Source organism: Crotalus tigris, unplaced genomic scaffold, assembly GCF_016545835.1.
Source record: "Crotalus tigris isolate CLP2741 ecotype Arizona unplaced genomic scaffold, ASM1654583v1 scf7180000017686.862900, whole genome shotgun sequence".
NCBI classification, from domain to species: domain Eukaryota; kingdom Metazoa; phylum Chordata; class Lepidosauria; order Squamata; family Viperidae; genus Crotalus; species Crotalus tigris.
Genome location: NW_024096566.1, coordinates 561,238 through 580,303, shown reverse-complemented (window position 1 = coordinate 580,303; position 19,066 = coordinate 561,238). Strand labels below are relative to the sequence as shown.

The 19,066-nt window shown below is 35.8% G+C and overlaps 1 protein-coding gene across 1 annotated transcript in view; it reads left to right on the top strand.

Annotated features, from left to right (window-relative positions):
• Nucleotides 1–16,580, top strand: part of ZNF804B (zinc finger protein 804B) — a 40,756-nt gene extending 24,176 nt beyond the window's left edge. Inside the window, exons 3-4 of the mRNA XM_039337794.1 lie at nt 8,406–8,536; nt 10,881–16,580. Of these exons, the coding sequence (XP_039193728.1) occupies nt 8,406–8,536; nt 10,881–14,382 (3,633 nt within the window). The 3' untranslated portion in view covers nt 14,383–16,580. The remainder of the gene's footprint in view (nt 1–8,405; nt 8,537–10,880) is intronic.
• Nucleotides 16,581–19,066: the final 2,486 nt, after the last annotated feature.

Here is a 19,066-nt window from a genome sequence, read left to right as displayed (position 1 = left end):
AACTTTCCTTTTAATCACAAATAATTCAGATTCTAGCTTAAAAGGAAGGTTGCATATCCTGGGGGAAAAGATGTTCTGCTTTAAAAAAAAAGATTAAATTCCACCATTCAAGTAATATTTTCTACACCACAAATTTTCAAGGAACAATTAGAAGATTAAAAACCCATTTAGAAACTAATTAATCCAGGGCAGCAAATTAAAAAGAAGCACACATTTTAAAAATGCATTGCTGTCAACAAATATAAATGTTAGATTATAAATTCTTTGGAAATAAACTGGTTTCTAAAACTTATCTTTTAAATATTCCCCTATTTCATATTAACTGTAGATGCTTTCTTACCTCTATATAATCCTAATAAAATCCACTTTTCTTTAGGAATACAAGCTGGGCCAAATGTAATATAACCTAATACAATTCCAGCAATATAAATTGCAATTTATCACTGGTAATTTGTATTCCAAATGTTGGGGAATGGTGTGCAGTTATTTTTAAAGAATGATAATGCAGGTGAGGACTGATGGCAGTTTAGATGTTCCCATGAACAGCTCCACGAGTGAGATAGCCCTGCGGTTTCTGAATTGCCAGCCAGGAGTCCGTTTTTGGCCGAGGAAAATCTTTCTGGGGATAAGGAGAAATCATTGTAACCAGCCATGTGAACTCTGGAACAGCTGCTCCATAAATTGCTCTTCATGAGGAGAATATAGGAATTCTTTTGGGCTGATCAGGAGTTGAATGGCTTGGCAGCCACACACTTAAGTGCTGTGCTACTTTAATAGTTATTAGATCAACAAAAGCTTCATTTTCTTAAATGCTTTATGACTTAAAATCTTTACAACCTAAAGGAGATATTTGAAATACTAGTGAGGATTAAAGACTTTCAATTAATGCTTTCTTTTTGAAATTAAGTAGAGGGGGAAAATCCACAATCTTAAAGGATTTTAATTTAAAAGCAAACAGCTTAATAAAATTGTAATCCAAGAAAGTTTTAAATAGATAAAGGTGCAGTGATTTAAAAAAAAAACCACAAGATTTTTCTTTGATGAAAATGCCTCTGAAAAGAGCTAAATTAATTAGACTAATAGACTGGTCCTTACTGTTGCTGGTTTATTATCAAGAACAGTAGATAATTGCTGAATTTTACAAAACAAAAAGATAATGTCAGCTAGAGGTGAAAATGTAAAAAAAAAAAAAAAGCCTACCACTTACTTTTACCATAATAATTAACAGACTTTCACTTTCTCATGATGGAAACTTCAAGAACCACTGATAAATCTAGAGAAGGACACAGACAACTGAAAGATAAGGGAATTTCACCAGAATTATTGCAAAAAAGTCTTGAATAGTTTGGCAAAAAGATTATTGCAATAGTTAAAAAGAAAATGGAAGAAAGATTTGCAGGGATAAAAAAAAGTGAAAGAAGTTAAGAAGGTTGAATAATCTGTAGCGCAAATGGCTGTAGACTTAAAATAACTTACTGACAATTTTCATACTACAGTGCCTACTTTAAGAAATGTTTCTAGGATTTTAGAAATTTTAGAAATTTAGAAATTAGCAGTAGAGAATCATAGTCAAAATCAAGAATATGCTGAAACCCAAAAGATATACTAATTGAAAAAGCAACCCATTTACTTTAACTGGACAATAATATCCTCAGTCCATCCTTTGGATAGGCCATTTTTTTTCAGAGGGATGTCCGGAAACAGAATAACTTAATAAATTGGATAAATTTGCATTTTGGGCAGATTCAAAAGCAAAAATACCTCAATCAGTAGGAATAGCACTTTTTGAAGATGCTGCATTTTTCCCTGTGCCCATGCCTCTTCTTCAAGAGGCTGAAACCATTGCACGCTCTCAATAATCTCTTCAGTAATTTAAATCTGGGTCAATGCATAATATCACTGTCACTTTTTACAAAAAAATATTGATTTAATGCAACTGCAGCAAAAAAGAAGAAAAATATAAAAAATGAAAAAACTTTTTAAAAACTAACATACAATAATAACGATTATTGTAAAGGATTAGAGGGGGACATGATAGGAGTATTTCAGTATTTGAGAGGCTGCCACAAAGAGGAAAGGGTCAACTTATTTTCCAAAGCACTAGAAGGCAAGAAACAATGGATGGAAACCAATCAAGGAGAGAAGCAACATGGAACTAAGGAGAAACTTCCTAAGAGTGAGAATAATTAACCAGTGGAACAGCTTCCTGTCAGAAGTTGTGGGTGCTTCATCACTGGAGGTTTTTAAGAAGACACTGGATAGTCGCTTGTCTGAAATAGTATAGGATCTCTGCTTGAGCAGGGGGTTGGATTAGAAACGTCCAAAGTCCTTTTCAGCTCTGTTCTGATTGATTGATTGATTGATAAATGAAAATTAATCTGGCTTTTTAAACAATATAATAAATCTTGACCACATGAAATCATACTATCCAGTCTTTCTTTTGCAACAGCGAAGAATCCATTCAAAGGAATTTTCGCATTTGATGAAGCAATTTGGCACACTGTCACAATACCCTACATGTTATAATCACTAGTTTACAACCAGATATGTGTTTATAATTAGCTTTTCATGCTAACATCAGGGTTTTGCTATCCAAGTTGGCCTGAGGCCTCGATGGGGCACATCATACTGGAGGTGGTTAATGCACCTCTGTGCCATCTTTTGTTAATTTTAAGTCAATTTTAATATTAATATTTATTCTTTTAATGTTTTATTTTGTGGATTCTACTTGCTTGTAAGCCACTTAGAAGTCATATCCAGTCAAGAATGGTACCATTTAAATTTAATAAATAAATAATAAATATCTGCCTGATGTGAAAATTTTCTCACCTTCACAGATTTAACATTTCTGAATCTTATATTTGCTCATGACAAGCGAATGGGTGATGAAAATGGCAACAGAGACTTTTGCCCAAAAGTAAAGTTAATTTTAAAGATTTATCATTGTTTCTGAAAGTCATCTATTTATTTTTGTGATGGCTAAACACAGTATTGGTCATTTTCTCGCTATTTTTTTTTTTTTTTGGTCCATGTTTTCTTTCCATTGCTGCTGCACTTTTCACTTATCTCATATTCTGTTGTTTTCGTCTTTGTTTCTGTTGCAAGGAAGAGGAGATTGTGTGTATGTGTGAGGAAAGAGAAAATAGCTGGTTGGTATATGGAATTGCAAGATCAGTTAACTTTATAAATTTTATATTTGAAGGCAATTAATTAGTACTCATTAATTCAACAAATTGTTTGTTTAAATTTGTTATATCTATAGTAGAATGTAGAATTTTAAAAATTCAAGGTCAATAAAAACAGTTAAAAACATAAAAACAATGCAAAGAGCCAAAGCAATTCCCAAACACATTAAAGTCAAGTCCTAAGGCTTTTTGGAAATCTAGACTAGAGAGGCACTGTTCATATCCATGAGAGCTGTGGTGTGCAGTAGTTAGAATGCAGTAATTTGGGCTAATTCTGCTGATTGCCAGGAGTTCAATCCTGACCAGCTCAAGATTGATTCTGCTTTCCATCCTTCCAAGGTCTGTAAAATGAGGACCCAGATTGTTGGGGCCAATATGCTGACTCTAAACCACTTAGAGAGGGCTGTAAAGCACTGTGAAATGGTATATAAGTCTAAGTGCTATTGCTATTGTTGTTTTTGGGGACATGCTGTTTTGGGGGAGAGATGGCCAGCAAAGAAAGCATATTTTCCCAGTCCTGTATGATGGTAATATTTAATAAAAAGGATATGAAAAGCATTTATTCTGCCAGAAGATAGTGGGCAGAGAGAAACAATTAGAGATTAGCAGTCCTTCATATATCCAGCCTCTATGCCACAAAAAGCTTTATAAGTAATGATCCAGGCCTTGAATTGCACCCAGAAGCCAAATGGCAACCAATACATGTCATGTAGGAATGGTGCCATGAGAAACAACTCTGTGCCACGGGATTGTGCTTCAGCTGCAGTTTCCAAATGGTCCTCAGGGAGATTTCCATGGAAAGTGCGTTGTAATAATTCAGTCATGATATGACCAAGGAATATGTAATTGTCTGAAGAGTTTACCAATTAAGGAAAGGGTACAACTGGCATCCAAGATGAACCAGTGCAAATATAGATAAATCAATTGACCAAAAGACCAAGAGATAAAAATACATTGTCTTGCTCTTAAGGCAGTATATGGTTCCTGGCAGATAAGTATATGTACATGCAAACATTTGTTAAAAAGAGAACTCTCAGGAATTCCCAGCTCTCTCTCTCTCTCTCTCTCTCTCTCTCTCTCTCTCTCTCTCTCTCTCTCTCTCTCTCTCTCTCTCTCTCTCTCTCTCTCTCTGTGTGTGTGTGTGTGTGTAAAAAGGTAAAAGTAAAAGTTTCCCTTGTCCAGTCATATCTGATTCTAGGGGACAGTGCTCATCTCCATATTTTAGCCAAGGAAACCAGCGTTGTCTGAAGACATTTCTGTGATCATGTCACCAGCCTGATCATCATCAAGGCACATAGAATGCTGATACTTTCTTGCTTTAGAAAGAAGGTTGTAGCTTATTGAAGAGCAGAGCCAAACAAAAATGTGACTCTGGGAAAGCTGACCACATGGAGTAGGGAGTGGTAGGTTTTTATACCTCCTTGGGCTTTTGTGTTTGGAGTTGTTCCTGTGGCATGAACTTTGACCTGAGGTTCAGAGTGCCCTCCTGATATTTTAATAGTGGTGGGTTAATCCTATTATATACTAAAGGTCATTTCTTGCTTCCCTGGGATTGTGGTTGATAGCAATGCCCTGTGTTGGATTTTTTTGGGTGAGGGGTTTTTGGTTCTAGGGATCTTTGTCTTTCTAATCCCATCAGCTCCAAGCTTCCTGAAAGGATTACCAAATTTGCATTTCTACAGAACTGGACTCTGCCTGGGTTTCTGGTTGGGGTGGGGGGAATGGAGAAGTTTCTGCCTTTTTAACATCTTCTCCTTTATTCCTTTGGGAAAATATAATATTCTGCCTTTTTAATATCCCCCAAAATATTTCTTTCTTTGGGGGTAGGGTGCTGTCACCCACACTACTTTTTTTTTTGAAGGGATCATCTTTAATTTAGTATTTTCCTCCTTTTAGGTAAATATATTATTATTACTCTGGTTACTTAAACCAAACCAAACGGTATTGGTTTAAGTTAAAGTTACTTTTCTCATACCGTAAATGCCGGCGTATAAGGCGACTTCTGCGAGCGCTGAAATCGGCGCCAAAGACGGGGGTCGTCTTATACGCTGAGTCATCTTATACGTCTACTGGTAGTTTCCGGTGTATAAGACGACGTTCTAGGAATGCAGCCCGGCTATAAAGACGGGAATCGTCTTATACGCCGGGTCGCCTTCTACGCCGGCATTTACGGTACATTTAATCCTGAAAAGTAAAAAGCTTTCAAAGTTATTTTTAGAATATCAGTTACATGATAAAAGGAATTCCTCCACTGTTCTCCTCACCGATTGCTTAGATGACTAATACTGTATGCTTCAGTAATACATCCCAATTATGCTTTTTAATATCTTTATCTTATGCATTTTATGCTTGGGATTTCTGCTTAGTTAGAAAAATAAAATTTTCTTTTGTATCTGCAAATCTAATATACTGTGTTTATCATGTAAACACAGCATGGTATATTCAAAAAAATACCTTGAAAACGTTCTATATACAAAAACTAGGGTATTTATTTAAAATGAAACTTTTGCTAGTAGGACCTACAAAATGACCCCAGCTGATTCACAAAGGTACTTAACCCTTGATACCAGCTAGTCTGCCTGTCAACACATGTTCCTTTCCTGATGTGATTTTCTGTATACTACTGCTCTTTTGAATGCACTAATGGACTCCAACTCTGGCAATATGATATTGAATTAAGCATCAATACTTCTTAATATTCTTGTGGTTTAATATTGCTAAGATAAGGCCACAGACTGATAGGATTCAGATGTCTTTACAGCTAATCTTATACATCTTTTGGCTAATATAATAGTTCTGTCTGCAAACATCTTGCTCTTCTTATTTATAAGAGCCAAAGCGGGATTCTATAAAATAAATCATACTTTGGCACATTTGACAAGATTTATCCACCCAGTTAGGTATCCTAATAGCATGTAAAATGTAATTGCACACTTAGAGCTATGCTAATTCTCAAGTTCCTTCTCTTGGTTGAGCATCCTTATGAATGAGCACAAGTATTTTAATCCTGTTGAACACTGTTGGCTTGCTGCCTATAGACTAAGTACAAATACTTAGTCACACAGATGCTATTGTTGTATATTTTGTTTGCATGTTTGTATTACAAATAGGTACTATATATAGTAACTGTTGTTGTTTAGAGCTATTTTGTTTAGTTAACTCTAAAGGTGAATATATTTCCAACAGTGCAATGTATTTCTTGAGTTGTATTCAGTCAAGCTGTTCTAAGTACAACCATGTACTTAGTATCATAGACAATTATATGGCAATTGATTGTTGGCCAAAAGAGAAAGTTTCCAGCTTTTCAGGCTGCATAACATGTTTCCTGGAAACCCTGATCAAGAGGCAAAGCTCTAGTGCAGACAATTGGCTGTGTTTCAGTGATTTTCTTTTCCTCTTCAGTTCTCAAGGGACTTCAGGTTTTGTGGAACAAAGTTTGAAAAAACTAGGCTAAAGGATGGAAATAACTATAAGATGTCTGGTAGCATAAAATATGGAAGTGTATGTGTGTATTTTATATCCATATATAGTAGTAATAGTAGTAGTAGTAGTAGTAAAGTTGGAAGGGACCTTGGATAAGGTGACCAACTGTCCTCCTTTAGGGAGGACAGTCGTCCTTTTGTAAGTTCTGTCCTCTCTCGAAAGATGTCCTCCTACATGTCCTCCTTTTTGATATTTAAAGATTAATCTGTAAATCTCCGTAATCAATCGATGCCAATCCGATCCGTTGCGTGTGATGTAATGTATTTGTATTTGACATGACAATTCGTCAAGGCTCGGTACAATACGGTGAGATGCGATTATGAGACACATACACTCCACACAGGAAAATTGTTTTGAGAGTGTGCCGCGCACAAGAGTGTACTGCACGCAAGTGGCTTTGTTTACTTCTTACTGAAACATGAGATGGCACACATGCACGCATTAGACTCACTTTTTTCTTCAATTTATTTGTGTCCTTCTTCTCATTGTAAAAAAGTTGGTCACCTTAACCTTGGAGGTCATCTAGTTCAACCCCCTGCTCAGGCAGGAGCAAGGAGTACAAGTAGTTCTCAACATACAATCACAGTTGAGCCCAAATTTTCTGTTGCTCACCAGGACATTTAGGTGAATTGCACCCCATTTTATGACCTTTTTTGTCCCATACAGTTGTTAAGTAAATCTGGCTTCCTCCATTGACTTTGCTCATCAGAAATCAGCTAGGAAAGTCACAAATGGTGATCACAGAATCCTGGGACAATGCAACAGTCATAAATACAAGCCAGTTGCAGAGCACCAGAATTGTGATCACATGTCCATGGGGATGCTGCGATGGTTTTGAATGTGAAAACTGGCCATAAGTTACTTGTAACTTCAAATAGTCACTAAACAAAGAATTGTAATTCAAGGCCTACCTTTATTACATTAGAACAGAACCATACATAAAAGGTGCCACACTAAGCCTGTCACAGGGTTTTCTTCTACATCACCTCCAGGCCAGGATATACAAACCTCCAGGGTTTTGTTTAATCTTCATTCTTTGCTTTTTGAAAAATAGCCAGGATGCATTTATTTTCCCTGGCTTTTAATCATTAATCAATTTTGATTTTTTTTAAAAAAAACTATGTATTTTTAACAAGTTTCATTTTGTATTTTAATTCTTGTCTCAACGTGGACATATAAGCCCTTTGGTCTGCAAATATCGTGCTCAAGTCAGTTACAAACCTCACATTCTTATGATGCCCACTGCTTACTTTCTGTATACTTGAAGAAAGAACCTCTACATTTGGCATTTTTTATTTACTTAAGCTCTGTGAAGAAAATAGAAATTTTAGTTTTCTGAAATTCAGGTCTTCCACTGAAGAACACCATGGAATCTTGTTAATTGTTTTGAGTGCCTTCAGAGTTCCTGGTAATCTTCTTAATTTTTCTTGACCTTGGCATCTGTAAGACATGTTGATTTCAACTCCCAGAATTCTGGAAATTTAAGTCCACATGTCTTAAAATTGCTAAGAAATGCTGCTCTACATAGTATAGTTAGAAAAACAATTTAAGGTCAGGATAAATTCTCCCCCCCCTCCCAAAAAAACCTGTTAAAGTTCTAATTTATTTATTAAGTTATACTTGCATAGAATTAGCTTTGTATCTTATATATTGCCAGATTGAATTTATGAGTGCTTGGAACTGCATAGACATGCTAAGAAATGCACCATCTTTTTATCCCTTTTTCTCCTCACATAGAGATTGAAAGAGCTGAAACAAAGGGAATTTGCACGAAATGTGGCTTCAAAATCCTGGAAAGATGAAAAGAAACAGGAGAAAGCTCTCAGACGACTTCATCAGCTGGCTGAGTTGCGGAAGCAGTCAGAATGGTGCGTCTTTGGAACTAATATTACATTTTAATCTTGTCTCTTTTTTCCCTGATAGTCCCAGGAGAAATCTCCATGGCTTTACTTCTACTTTATATAACACAAAGAATTTTCTTCATCCTTCATGCCAACATCCTTATTGTACAAACAATAAAATTGGAAGCCCTGCAATAATTCTTTGGCATTTGAATGTTGGACTTTTTACCCTCTTTCTAATCTCTATGAAATGAGTTTAATAGTCCTGTGATGAATTTTTTGGAATAAACATTTTCAATGCCATAAATAAGTCTGGCTAAATATTCCCTCTCCCACAATAAATTGTTTTGCTCTTAGAAAAAAATATTTGTAGCTGTGGTATCCTTGAAACTTTCTGAGCTTCTGGTTTATTTGCTGATGTTTCATTACCAAACTAGATAACAACATCAGTTTGGTAATAAAACATTTGTAAGAAAACCACCAAGGTCAAAGAGATGCAAAGATACCAATGTTTTACTCTTCCTGTCCCTGCTTGCTGCCCCTCCCAATAAATGTTTTGATTTTATTTTTTTTAAAAAAAAATCCTTCTTGTTTTCTTATCCAGACAAGGATTATCTCCTTGGTGATGCTCAAATAGCTAATCAGATTTTCCCAAGTGATGGTCACAGTGACCAGATATCCCATTGTTTGGGATGGGTAATCATTTAATTCAGTTTGTATTCAGACATCTTCCTAAATGAGATGGAAAGGAAAATATTAACTATTTCAAATTGTGGATAAAATTAAAGAGTTGATATATTCTTCCAAAGAGGCAGAGGGTTTGAATGTTTCACTCTTGCATTATCTTGGCACTTATCATATTTGTGGTCCTAGATTCATAATATGGATTTTTACAGTCTAGGAATCTTTAATAGCTACAAGTGGCAAATGGCAATAACATGGTCCCATTCATACTGAATGCATATGATTTGAACCATTAATCCTGAGGATTAGTGGAATTTTGTTTGTTAAAATCTTATCATTTTTTACAAATTTATTCAAAGGGACAGAAAGATTTTGAAATTTTAAAAAAATCTGATTGTTGAAGAATCAAACTGAATCATTTTCACTGAAAATGTAGAGGAAGAAAGGAATATATTGGGAAGACAACATCTTATCTTCTTCTCCTCATGCTCTACTCTTTATCATAATACATGGCCAAAGTATTTCATTTCACTGAACTGTGGTGGCAGAGAAATTAGAATGCAGTATTGCAGGATAATTCTGCTGTTTACCAGCAGTTTGATTCTCACTGGCTCAAGGTTGACTCAGCCTTCTATCCTTCTGAGGTCGGTAAAATGAGGGCCCAGATTGTTGGAAACAATATGCTGACTCTGTAAACCATTTAGAGAGGACTTTGAAGCACTGTGAAGCAGTATATAAGTCTAAGTGCTATTGCTGCTAGTGCTATTTTCACTGCCCATACAAGTAACTCAGCTTGGTAAGAAATACTGAATATACTGTTTCAGCAATGGGATGATATATTATTTACTTAGAAAAATTTATCAAAACAATTAATTGGCCATCTTACTGTTTTCCAAAACTAATGTTTTCCAAATGTCCTTTAGTATGATTCCCAACAGCATAGCCAATATATCTGGGATGAGATCAACAGAAGACAGAGTGTATAGTTTCACACATGTAAAGGATACCATATTGGGAAAACATATCTGCATTAATAAACTGTGGTTATATTTTCAAGTCATGAAAAAATTAACTGAAGACTGTAAAGGGTCTTCCAAGAGGTCATATGTGTAAAAAAAAAACAACCAGTAAATCAATGCTGATTGTTAAGTGTTGAAATAGAAACATAATAAAAATATGATCCAAAGCTTCTTCCATATGCAAAATTTCTACAAGTATTTGGCCTCTTAGTTTGCTAGTATTAAAGATATGGATGAAGCTGTTCATAATATTGTAATAAAAAGCAAACCTTTGTCAGTAAAAGCAGCGAGGATAGTAAAGTATGTGGATTTTCATAGATTTGCACATTTATTTTCTGATCACATTTTTACTAAACTTATGCATGCCTGTTGTTCAACTCATTGGGCTCCACATCCTATCTACCACATTAATTCAGGCTTCAGTGAGCCTTTACAGCATACTGTATTCATTAACTACCTCACATGGAATGAGACCAAGGACACCATGTTTATGTTGAATGTGATCAGTTCAGCATGTTATACATTCTTTTCAATGTCATATTGGGTCCCGATGGTGATGAATTCCTTTTCACCATCCTAATTGCCCAGGGTAACACTTTCTAACAGGGTATGCTAAAAATTAAATTCATTTTAACTTAAGTTGTTTTCATTATATTATTTATTTCTAGTGTTGCCGGATGCAGACCCATGTTTAAAAGTCCCCAGGTAGTTGTAGAACAACCACAGCAACAAGCACAAGACACTTTTCTCTTAGCTCAAGCAGAGAAAGCCAAGATTGCAGATGAAAGGAAAAGCTCCACCAGCCACCAGTCCGAAAAACTACAGGAGCCTTTGTTAAACAAGGATCAATCATGCATAGAGAGACACCATTTGCTTAAAAATCATATGTCTCCAGAATTCCCCTGCAGCACTAATGCTTGTAACAGAACAGGGGTGTCCTTTTCCTTCTCTAAAAAAGTCCACTTGAAGCTTGAGTCATCAGCATCTGTGTTCAGTGAGAATGTGGAAGAAGCACATGACCACATGGAGTCACCAAAGCAAAAAGTGAAACAAGCTGCTGAGGAATGTTACACTTGCATCCATAGGAATAGCAAGAGGAAAACTAATGTACAAAAACCATTAAGCACACTTCAGAGCCACCAAGACAGCATTGAAGTATATAATCTGGCTGGAAGAAATAAACCACATAAAGAAAATAACCAAAACAGCAGCAAAGAATCAGTGGAAACTCATCTTCCATTTTGTAAGGAGAAACAGCATTCTCTAGATTTGGAATGTATCAGCTCTCCTGATATAAAATCAAGACAGCTGCTGAAGACTCGGAAATCTATACAAGGTTTCATCACATCTCAGTGCCAACCTACCAGTGCTTGTATACAGCAACAAGCTTACCGGCACAGCAATATCTTGCTAACAGAATGTGACTCTGAATTCCCAGGCCAAGAGTCATCTGAAGGAGGGCATTCATGTGCAATACACTTTAATCCCTGTATATTCAAACACTCTTCTGATTCTTCAAAAACTATGGCTACGGATAACAAAACATCAAAAAAAGATGATTTGGTTCATGAAATTAAGCCTAAAACATTTCCTTTTCTTCATGTACTGAGTAAAGATGGCAGCACAGCCTTCCATTGGCCCATAGAACTTCTTTTGTTTACAAAAACAGAACCTTCCATTTCTTATGGCTGCAATCCATTATATTTTGACTTCAGACTTCCCTTATACCATAAAGACAATGGGCAGCATGAAGTCAATCCAGAAACTTCTCAAGAGTATTCAAGAACTATGGATATAGATAAAAATCATGCCTTGGATCTATCCAAGAAGAAGCAATTGTCCACTAAAAAAGATAACTTTTTAAAGCCAAAGAAGAACAGTGCTCTATATCTCAAAAAGTGCCAGCTAAAATTATATAAAGAGAAAGAAAACAAAATTAATTGTAATGCTCCAAAGTACATTTCGGATGATGTGAATGAAAATATACCTAATGTGCCTGCTTACCTTAATTGTTCACAAAGGCATTGTACAATAGCAACAAGTCACCATACAGAAATGTGCATGAGATCTTTGGCACAACACTTTCATAACTGTGAAACAACAGCACAGGATGAAGTTGGTGAAAATGTTTGCATTTATCCTTTGGCATCTAGGACAAAAAAGCAAAAATGTGGAAAATGTGATTTAATGTATTCCCAGGAGCAAACAAATCTGGATTTGGTCACTTGTACAAGTAACATAAATGAAAATGGAAAAGATACACCTCTTGGTTGTAAGTTAGACTGCCCTGGTGAGTGCTTGGAAAAGGAAAGCAATGTGAGTTTTGCTAATGATTTTTGGAAATTCTGCCCTTTGCAAAAACCCTCGTCTGACAGACAGTCTAATTATTCCGACATCTCCATCGATAGTGAAACTAGCAACACAAGTTGCTACTGTAACCATAGATCAAGCAATCATAGTAGAAGTAATTTATCTTTTTGTTGCAAAAGGAAACAAAAGTCAACTGGAAGACAGAAGTGTAAACACAAAAAGCACAACTGCCTTTCATCTTCTGATGAAGCAGATATAGACTGCTTTAACAACAAAAAAAGCCAGCGATCTGCAGATTGTACTCAGAAGCATCCAATAAAATATCAAAGATATTTGAGATATGGGCACTTGCTACAAAGAGAAAGAGCGAAGCAAAGTAGAAATAGATATCCTGTCTGTAAACACAGCAGGAGCAGGAAATATGCCAGTTCCCAAGGTCCTTGCATCTATGATTCAGGAAGCAGTGAAAGATCAACTTCCACTCAATCTAGAGGTAGCAGTTCAGGATCCTTCATGAAGGAATCAGTGCATATCTGGAATGAAGACAAAAAGACTATGAGAAGCAATGAAGAAAAAGAATCCTGCTCTACCCATTCAGAGAACCAGAATGTGAACTGTGCCTCTAAGCATAAGCATGGGATTTGCTCTGATGACTGGTTGGAAAAGGAAGCAGCAAGACAGAAGTCATTAACCGCCAAGTTACTTTTACAAAAGGTAAAATCCAAAAGAAACCAGGAGCAAATTGAGAGCACCAGCAGCTTTTCAAAAGCTTGCAGGATAGATGTCCCCTCTAATCTGCCTGATACATCTTCCATGGAGAGTGAAACAATACTGCCTTCACAGGAGAACACGCACAGTGTTGACATGAACTGTGTGTGGAATCATGAAACTGGTGAAATGGAAAACCACATAAACAAACATTTGACCCTAGATAATATTATGGGCAATACTAGCTATAGTAATTGCCTGCTCCAAGACTTAATTCAAAGAGGAACCACCTGCCAAACCCTAAATATGGAAGCAAGCACAACAATAAAGGAGAAGACAGATCTCTTAACTGATGAAACACAACCTCTTCTACAAAGCTGTGATCCAGTGACAGGTGATTTTCCTGGTCCTTTTCTTTCTCATAGATATTCTCTTGCTCCAAATTTTATCGACACCAAAGAAGAATACAATACAAGTATGGACGTGCTTCAAGCAGAAGAGAATCTAAACTATTACCCTGACAATGCTATGCATAAATCCAATGAAACAGAATATAAGACTGATCTTTATAGTAAGTGTATCTCCCCTCCTTTATCACAACATCCTATAATATTTTCCCCTGATGAAATAGACAAATACAGGTTTCTACAGCTACAGGCCCAGCAGCACATGCAGAAACAATTTGTAGCAAAGCATCTCAAGGTTCTGTCTACTACTGGACCAGCCACTTTGTCTGCATCCCCAGCAGTTCAGTCTGTTCCAGTCCAGCAGCACACTTCGGTTGCTACCCTCCACCAAACCTTTCTGCAACGCTTAGCTTTGTCCACTGGGGCTCATCCACATAGCAGCAATCTTTCCCTAACCCATTTACATCCTTTCTCACATGCTCATCTTGCACCCATGTCAATTTCGCCATTTGCTTCAACCTTCCTGCCAACTCACACAGCGCTAGTGTCTGGTCATCCCTTCCATTTGGTATCAGCCACTCCTATTCACCCTGTTACCCAACTGGCAATCCCATCCCTGCCTCCCACTGCCTTTATTCCTACTTGGTTCACTCCACCGCTGAGTGCAACTGCATCCTCCACAATGCATTTCAATCCTTTGATTCATCCATTTTTTCAGGGGCAGAAACTTCCACCTTATTCTTGAACATGGTATGTACATTGGTTCTCTGAACTGAGAAAAAAAAGTAAGTTGAAAAATAAATAGCAAGGTCACTGTCCTACATTTTAAAAAGCAATTTACAATGGAAAGTCCCATTTAGTAATGTAATTGTTTTCCGTTTGAGAAGTCATGGTTTATATACTCCAAATATATCAAGAATGTTGAGCAAAATCAAAGCTGGGCTGACACAGCACATAAATTTAATCATTAAACTGTTGAGAAGAGAGTTATTTGTCACAAAGCCATGTCTACTTCTTACTGCAGTCCTTTGCAATTTGGCACAGTCCAGATGTAATTTGACTGCAACTTCTAAAATTCCCAAACTATTTGGAAGGTGCCTGATTAGGAGATATTGTCTGACAACTCCCTTTAAGGTTTAGCATGGTATTTGCACTATAGTAGGTATTTTCTTTAAACAAAATCTATATGTATTTTCAAAAAAGGATGCATGGAAGAATGGTTAACCTTGGAAAGCTTTTGGAGTACATAAACTCCCAATTCTCCCATCATCATGCTAATGAAGTTTGGCAGCACATAACAGATTTTAAGCAATGCAATTTTTTCTTGTTCTTTAAAAAATGCAATAAAAATGAAATATGTCCCCAACTCTCCCCAGAAACACAGGCTGAAAACTTTGGCCCCTCTCCCTCAGGGAAAAGATTGCATCCATGCTCTTGCATCATCACTGCTTAGAGAACCAAATAATAATCATGAGAGGAGGAGGAGGAAGAATATGTATGATTCACAGTCTAAAAATGGCTCTGCCACATGCTTGTATTTAAAAATAAATAAATAAAGATACCCCCAAGGCAAACTTCACTTCTAATGATTACATGGACATATCGTAATTATCAGATTTGTTTGACACAAATATAAAAGCAGTTTCCCATTGCCTTTCTCCAGGATGTTCTTTTAACTTACAGTTGTGACATTCATACACGTCTATCATCCAACCACTAAACAAGCAAGTAGCAACTGTGAAGGACAAGCAGAGGTTACAGTGACACAAATAGCATTGCTTCAATGCATGTCCTGCCCCTTTTTCTATGATCATGACATACATCTAAAAGGAGCAGAGCTTTGCTGCTGAACATTTCTGTTTAGCTTCTAAGGCCAGAAAGATTACTAAGGTGCTTCCAGGAATGCTCTATACTTGTGGCCTTGTATTCTAAGAGCAAAATACAGCTTTTTCTTGTCCATAAAGATTCATAATCACTAAATCAAATAAGCAGCCTGTGAATATAATTACATTACAAATGTACTTGTACATTAAGATTACAAATGTATGCACAGATTCTTCAACTAAACTACATTTTCCAAACTGTGTTGGGATCTCTCCCTCCATTCCTAGTTTCTAATTCATGCTTTAAACAAAGATTATATGGATCAAATTTTGTGAGACTTGTACCTACTAAAAATCCATTAAACCATAATATATATAAATAATTACATCCATTATTTTAATACATTTGCATTTCTTTTAGGCTGCAAATATGAATATATATCTTTGAGATTATTAATTTAACTGAATCAATTTTTAAATTATGTGGTTCAGGATGTTGCTATGGACAGCTGTTAGAAATTACCCTGATAAACTAGAAAGGGAAAATGAAAATACTTCATAGTTTTGTTCAACCACAAAGTACTTTTCAGTATTGGTAAGATCCAAAATTAAGCCATGCAGATTTTTAAACAGATCAAAGGCTGGTATATGCTTTAAAATACAAAATTTAGTCCTTTATATTTTATAATTTCCTTTACTTAGAATATCCATTGAAGTTACTATTGTCAAACTTAAAAATGGGAAATTGTGACTGAAATAAAGTGACTGAAATTTAAAACAAGCCACTTGCCACTCCATATATCTCCCTTTTCCTGTCATGATCTAATTTAACAATTAGAAAATTGAATGTACATTCAGCTATTCAAGTTAGCTTGTGTTTTGCACACACTGAAAATCTAGATCCCAGTGCAAAATGCAATCTCATGCTGATCTCACCATAAGAGGGTAGAAAATAATTGCTTTGTAGTGACATAAAAGTGATTAGATGAAGCAAACTAATGAAGTATAATGGTTTTCCTGATAATTAAACTATATATGTAAACTTCTAAATACAGCTATTTGTTATGTAGGTTTGAAAAAAACTTTAAAAAAATAAAAAAATCATAAATATGCCATTTGATTCATTTTTCAAGTATTTCATTTCTTTCAAAACCAGCTTTCTGGTTAATATTATATATAATTATTATGTTTTTTATTCTCTGTATACTGTTTTATATTATATAGTAGCTATGTGAATTGCACTATTGAACATGATATGCAGCTTTTTTAGTTAATTCAAGTTTTCCTTGGAATGTAGTTTTATGCAATAATGTTTTTCAATAAAAGAAACTTAATGGTATAAAGAGTGTTGGTAATGCATTTTAAAAATATCATATGAAACAATGGGATAAAGATACTTTTATTTTAATTCATAGGACTGAAATGCATTTTATTTATCCAAACTGTAATGTTGGTTATTAATGCTATTTCTTTTTAACAACAACATAACAACAACAAAAACAAGAACAATAATACCTGGTGACAACAGAATAGAAAAAAACAAATTGGAAAAAATCATAAAATACAAAGACTTCAAATAAAAAGTAGCACCAATAGTAAAGGAACCTGTAGCGTCAACGTTAACAAAATCATGATCAGAGAATTGCAAAAGAACAGCTTACATTCTGTGATGATACATTTAACATCATGAAACAACAACATCTACATATCCTAGATCCATTGGGAAAGAAATTGATAGTTGGATTAAAATGCCAAATCAATCTAAACATCTGTTTGACTATGCACCCAACCATAATAAAAACAATATGCTATTGACTGGGCGGAAAGAGCATTATACCTTCAACTGGCACTAATAATATAGCCAATAAAATCCAATAGATCCAATTATTATATTATTACTTCCTGCCATATTCCTACCTATAATGATGAGCAGTCTCCCAGAAAAATAATCCCCTGCCTGGTTGCTTTTCAGCTCTGTAGACTTCACTTTCTAGTTTGGGGAGAAGTGAGTTCCTATGAGTAATGCTTTTTTTTTTATGTCTGGTAACTGCCTGGATAGATCTCTTCAGTTTTCTTGGCAAGATTTCAGAAGTGCTGTGTGTCCTTCCTAGGTCCGAGAAAAAGTGACTGGTCCGAGGACATCCAGCTAGGTTTGTGCCTATGGCAGGACTACAACTCATGATTTCCTAATTACTAGCCTGAGGTTATAACTGCTACACAAAATTGTCTCCATCAACTCCTATAATGTTCAACTACAACACACTGTCTGGCAATTAACGGAGTTGGAGAGTCCACATATCGACGATATTCACTCCATGTCAGCAAATTATAACATTCAGCAGTAGATGTTAAACACAAGCAGGAAAATATAGAACCTTGAGGAACCCTACAGGGAGGGGTCTAAGGCTAGCTTTCTTTCCATTCAAACACCAACCAAAGTTGGCTCCAAAGGTAGGAGGAAAATCACTAGAACACAATGTCTCCCCTCCTTACTTGCTGAACCAATACAGAAGGACACTGGAGATATCAAGGAGAGCTAGGATGGATGGCCAGTTCCATCAAAGGTAATCTACACATATATCAATATCTTCTTGATGCTGTACTCCAGTCTAACATCTGAAAAGGATCCAGATAATCTGTTTTTTCAGGCATTTTAAAGCAACCAACTTCTCAATCAATTTTCAACTTCTAAAAAGGAATTGGAAATTCAGTGAAAATTGTATAATGCTAACAGATCCAGGGACAAGCTTCTTTAACAAAGGACAAACAAACATCTCTTTATAAGCTGGAAAACCCCATCCTCCTCCCGCACAAGGCTGCATTCATCTAACTACATGTCATCTCCTGAAAGATCTTAACCAATCATAAGTGACATTAATCTAATATTCAGGTACTTGTACCACCATCATTGAGGACTCTGCCATTTCTTTGGGACCCATGAGCTTAAACTCTTCTCCATAACTATGCTAAACCATTCTTCAGTCAGCTTCAAAGGACTTGCCCAGTGAGAGTCCAACTCCAAGTGGATCTAAACAATTTTGTCCACCACATGCCTAATATTGTATTCATAGTAGCATGCATATATACATAAACATACACAATATGAATGGAAAAATTATTGTTCTTATCACCACGAGGTAATCCTTATTAAATTCTTATGTAAAGCTCTTGCCTGTTCTTTACCATGTTCATTTTTTGGTTTCCTTCAGGCAGACTCTAAGCATCTCTGTTGCCATTTTGTCTCCTGGAATTACTAAGGGCATGGAAGTTCTTGGTAACTCAGAAGTATGGTAGAATGATAACCATAAAGTTAACAGTATTTTCTGTCTGTTTAAACTAGTACTTGGCTAATTCACACATTCCCAAAACTCCAAGAAAGTTGGTAGGTATATATGACTATTTATCAGCTATTTATCTTCAGAGTTGCCTGGTAAGCTTCATTGCTAATAAGGAATTTTCTAATCTTGCATGATAAGCAATGAAGTTTCATCTTAATTTTAACAGTAAAACTGCAATTTCAACTGTGCAACTTCAGTGAGGAGGCATAGACCTAACAGAATCAAAACCCTGCTTGGTGGTTTAGAAAAATATTTAGAGTAATTTATT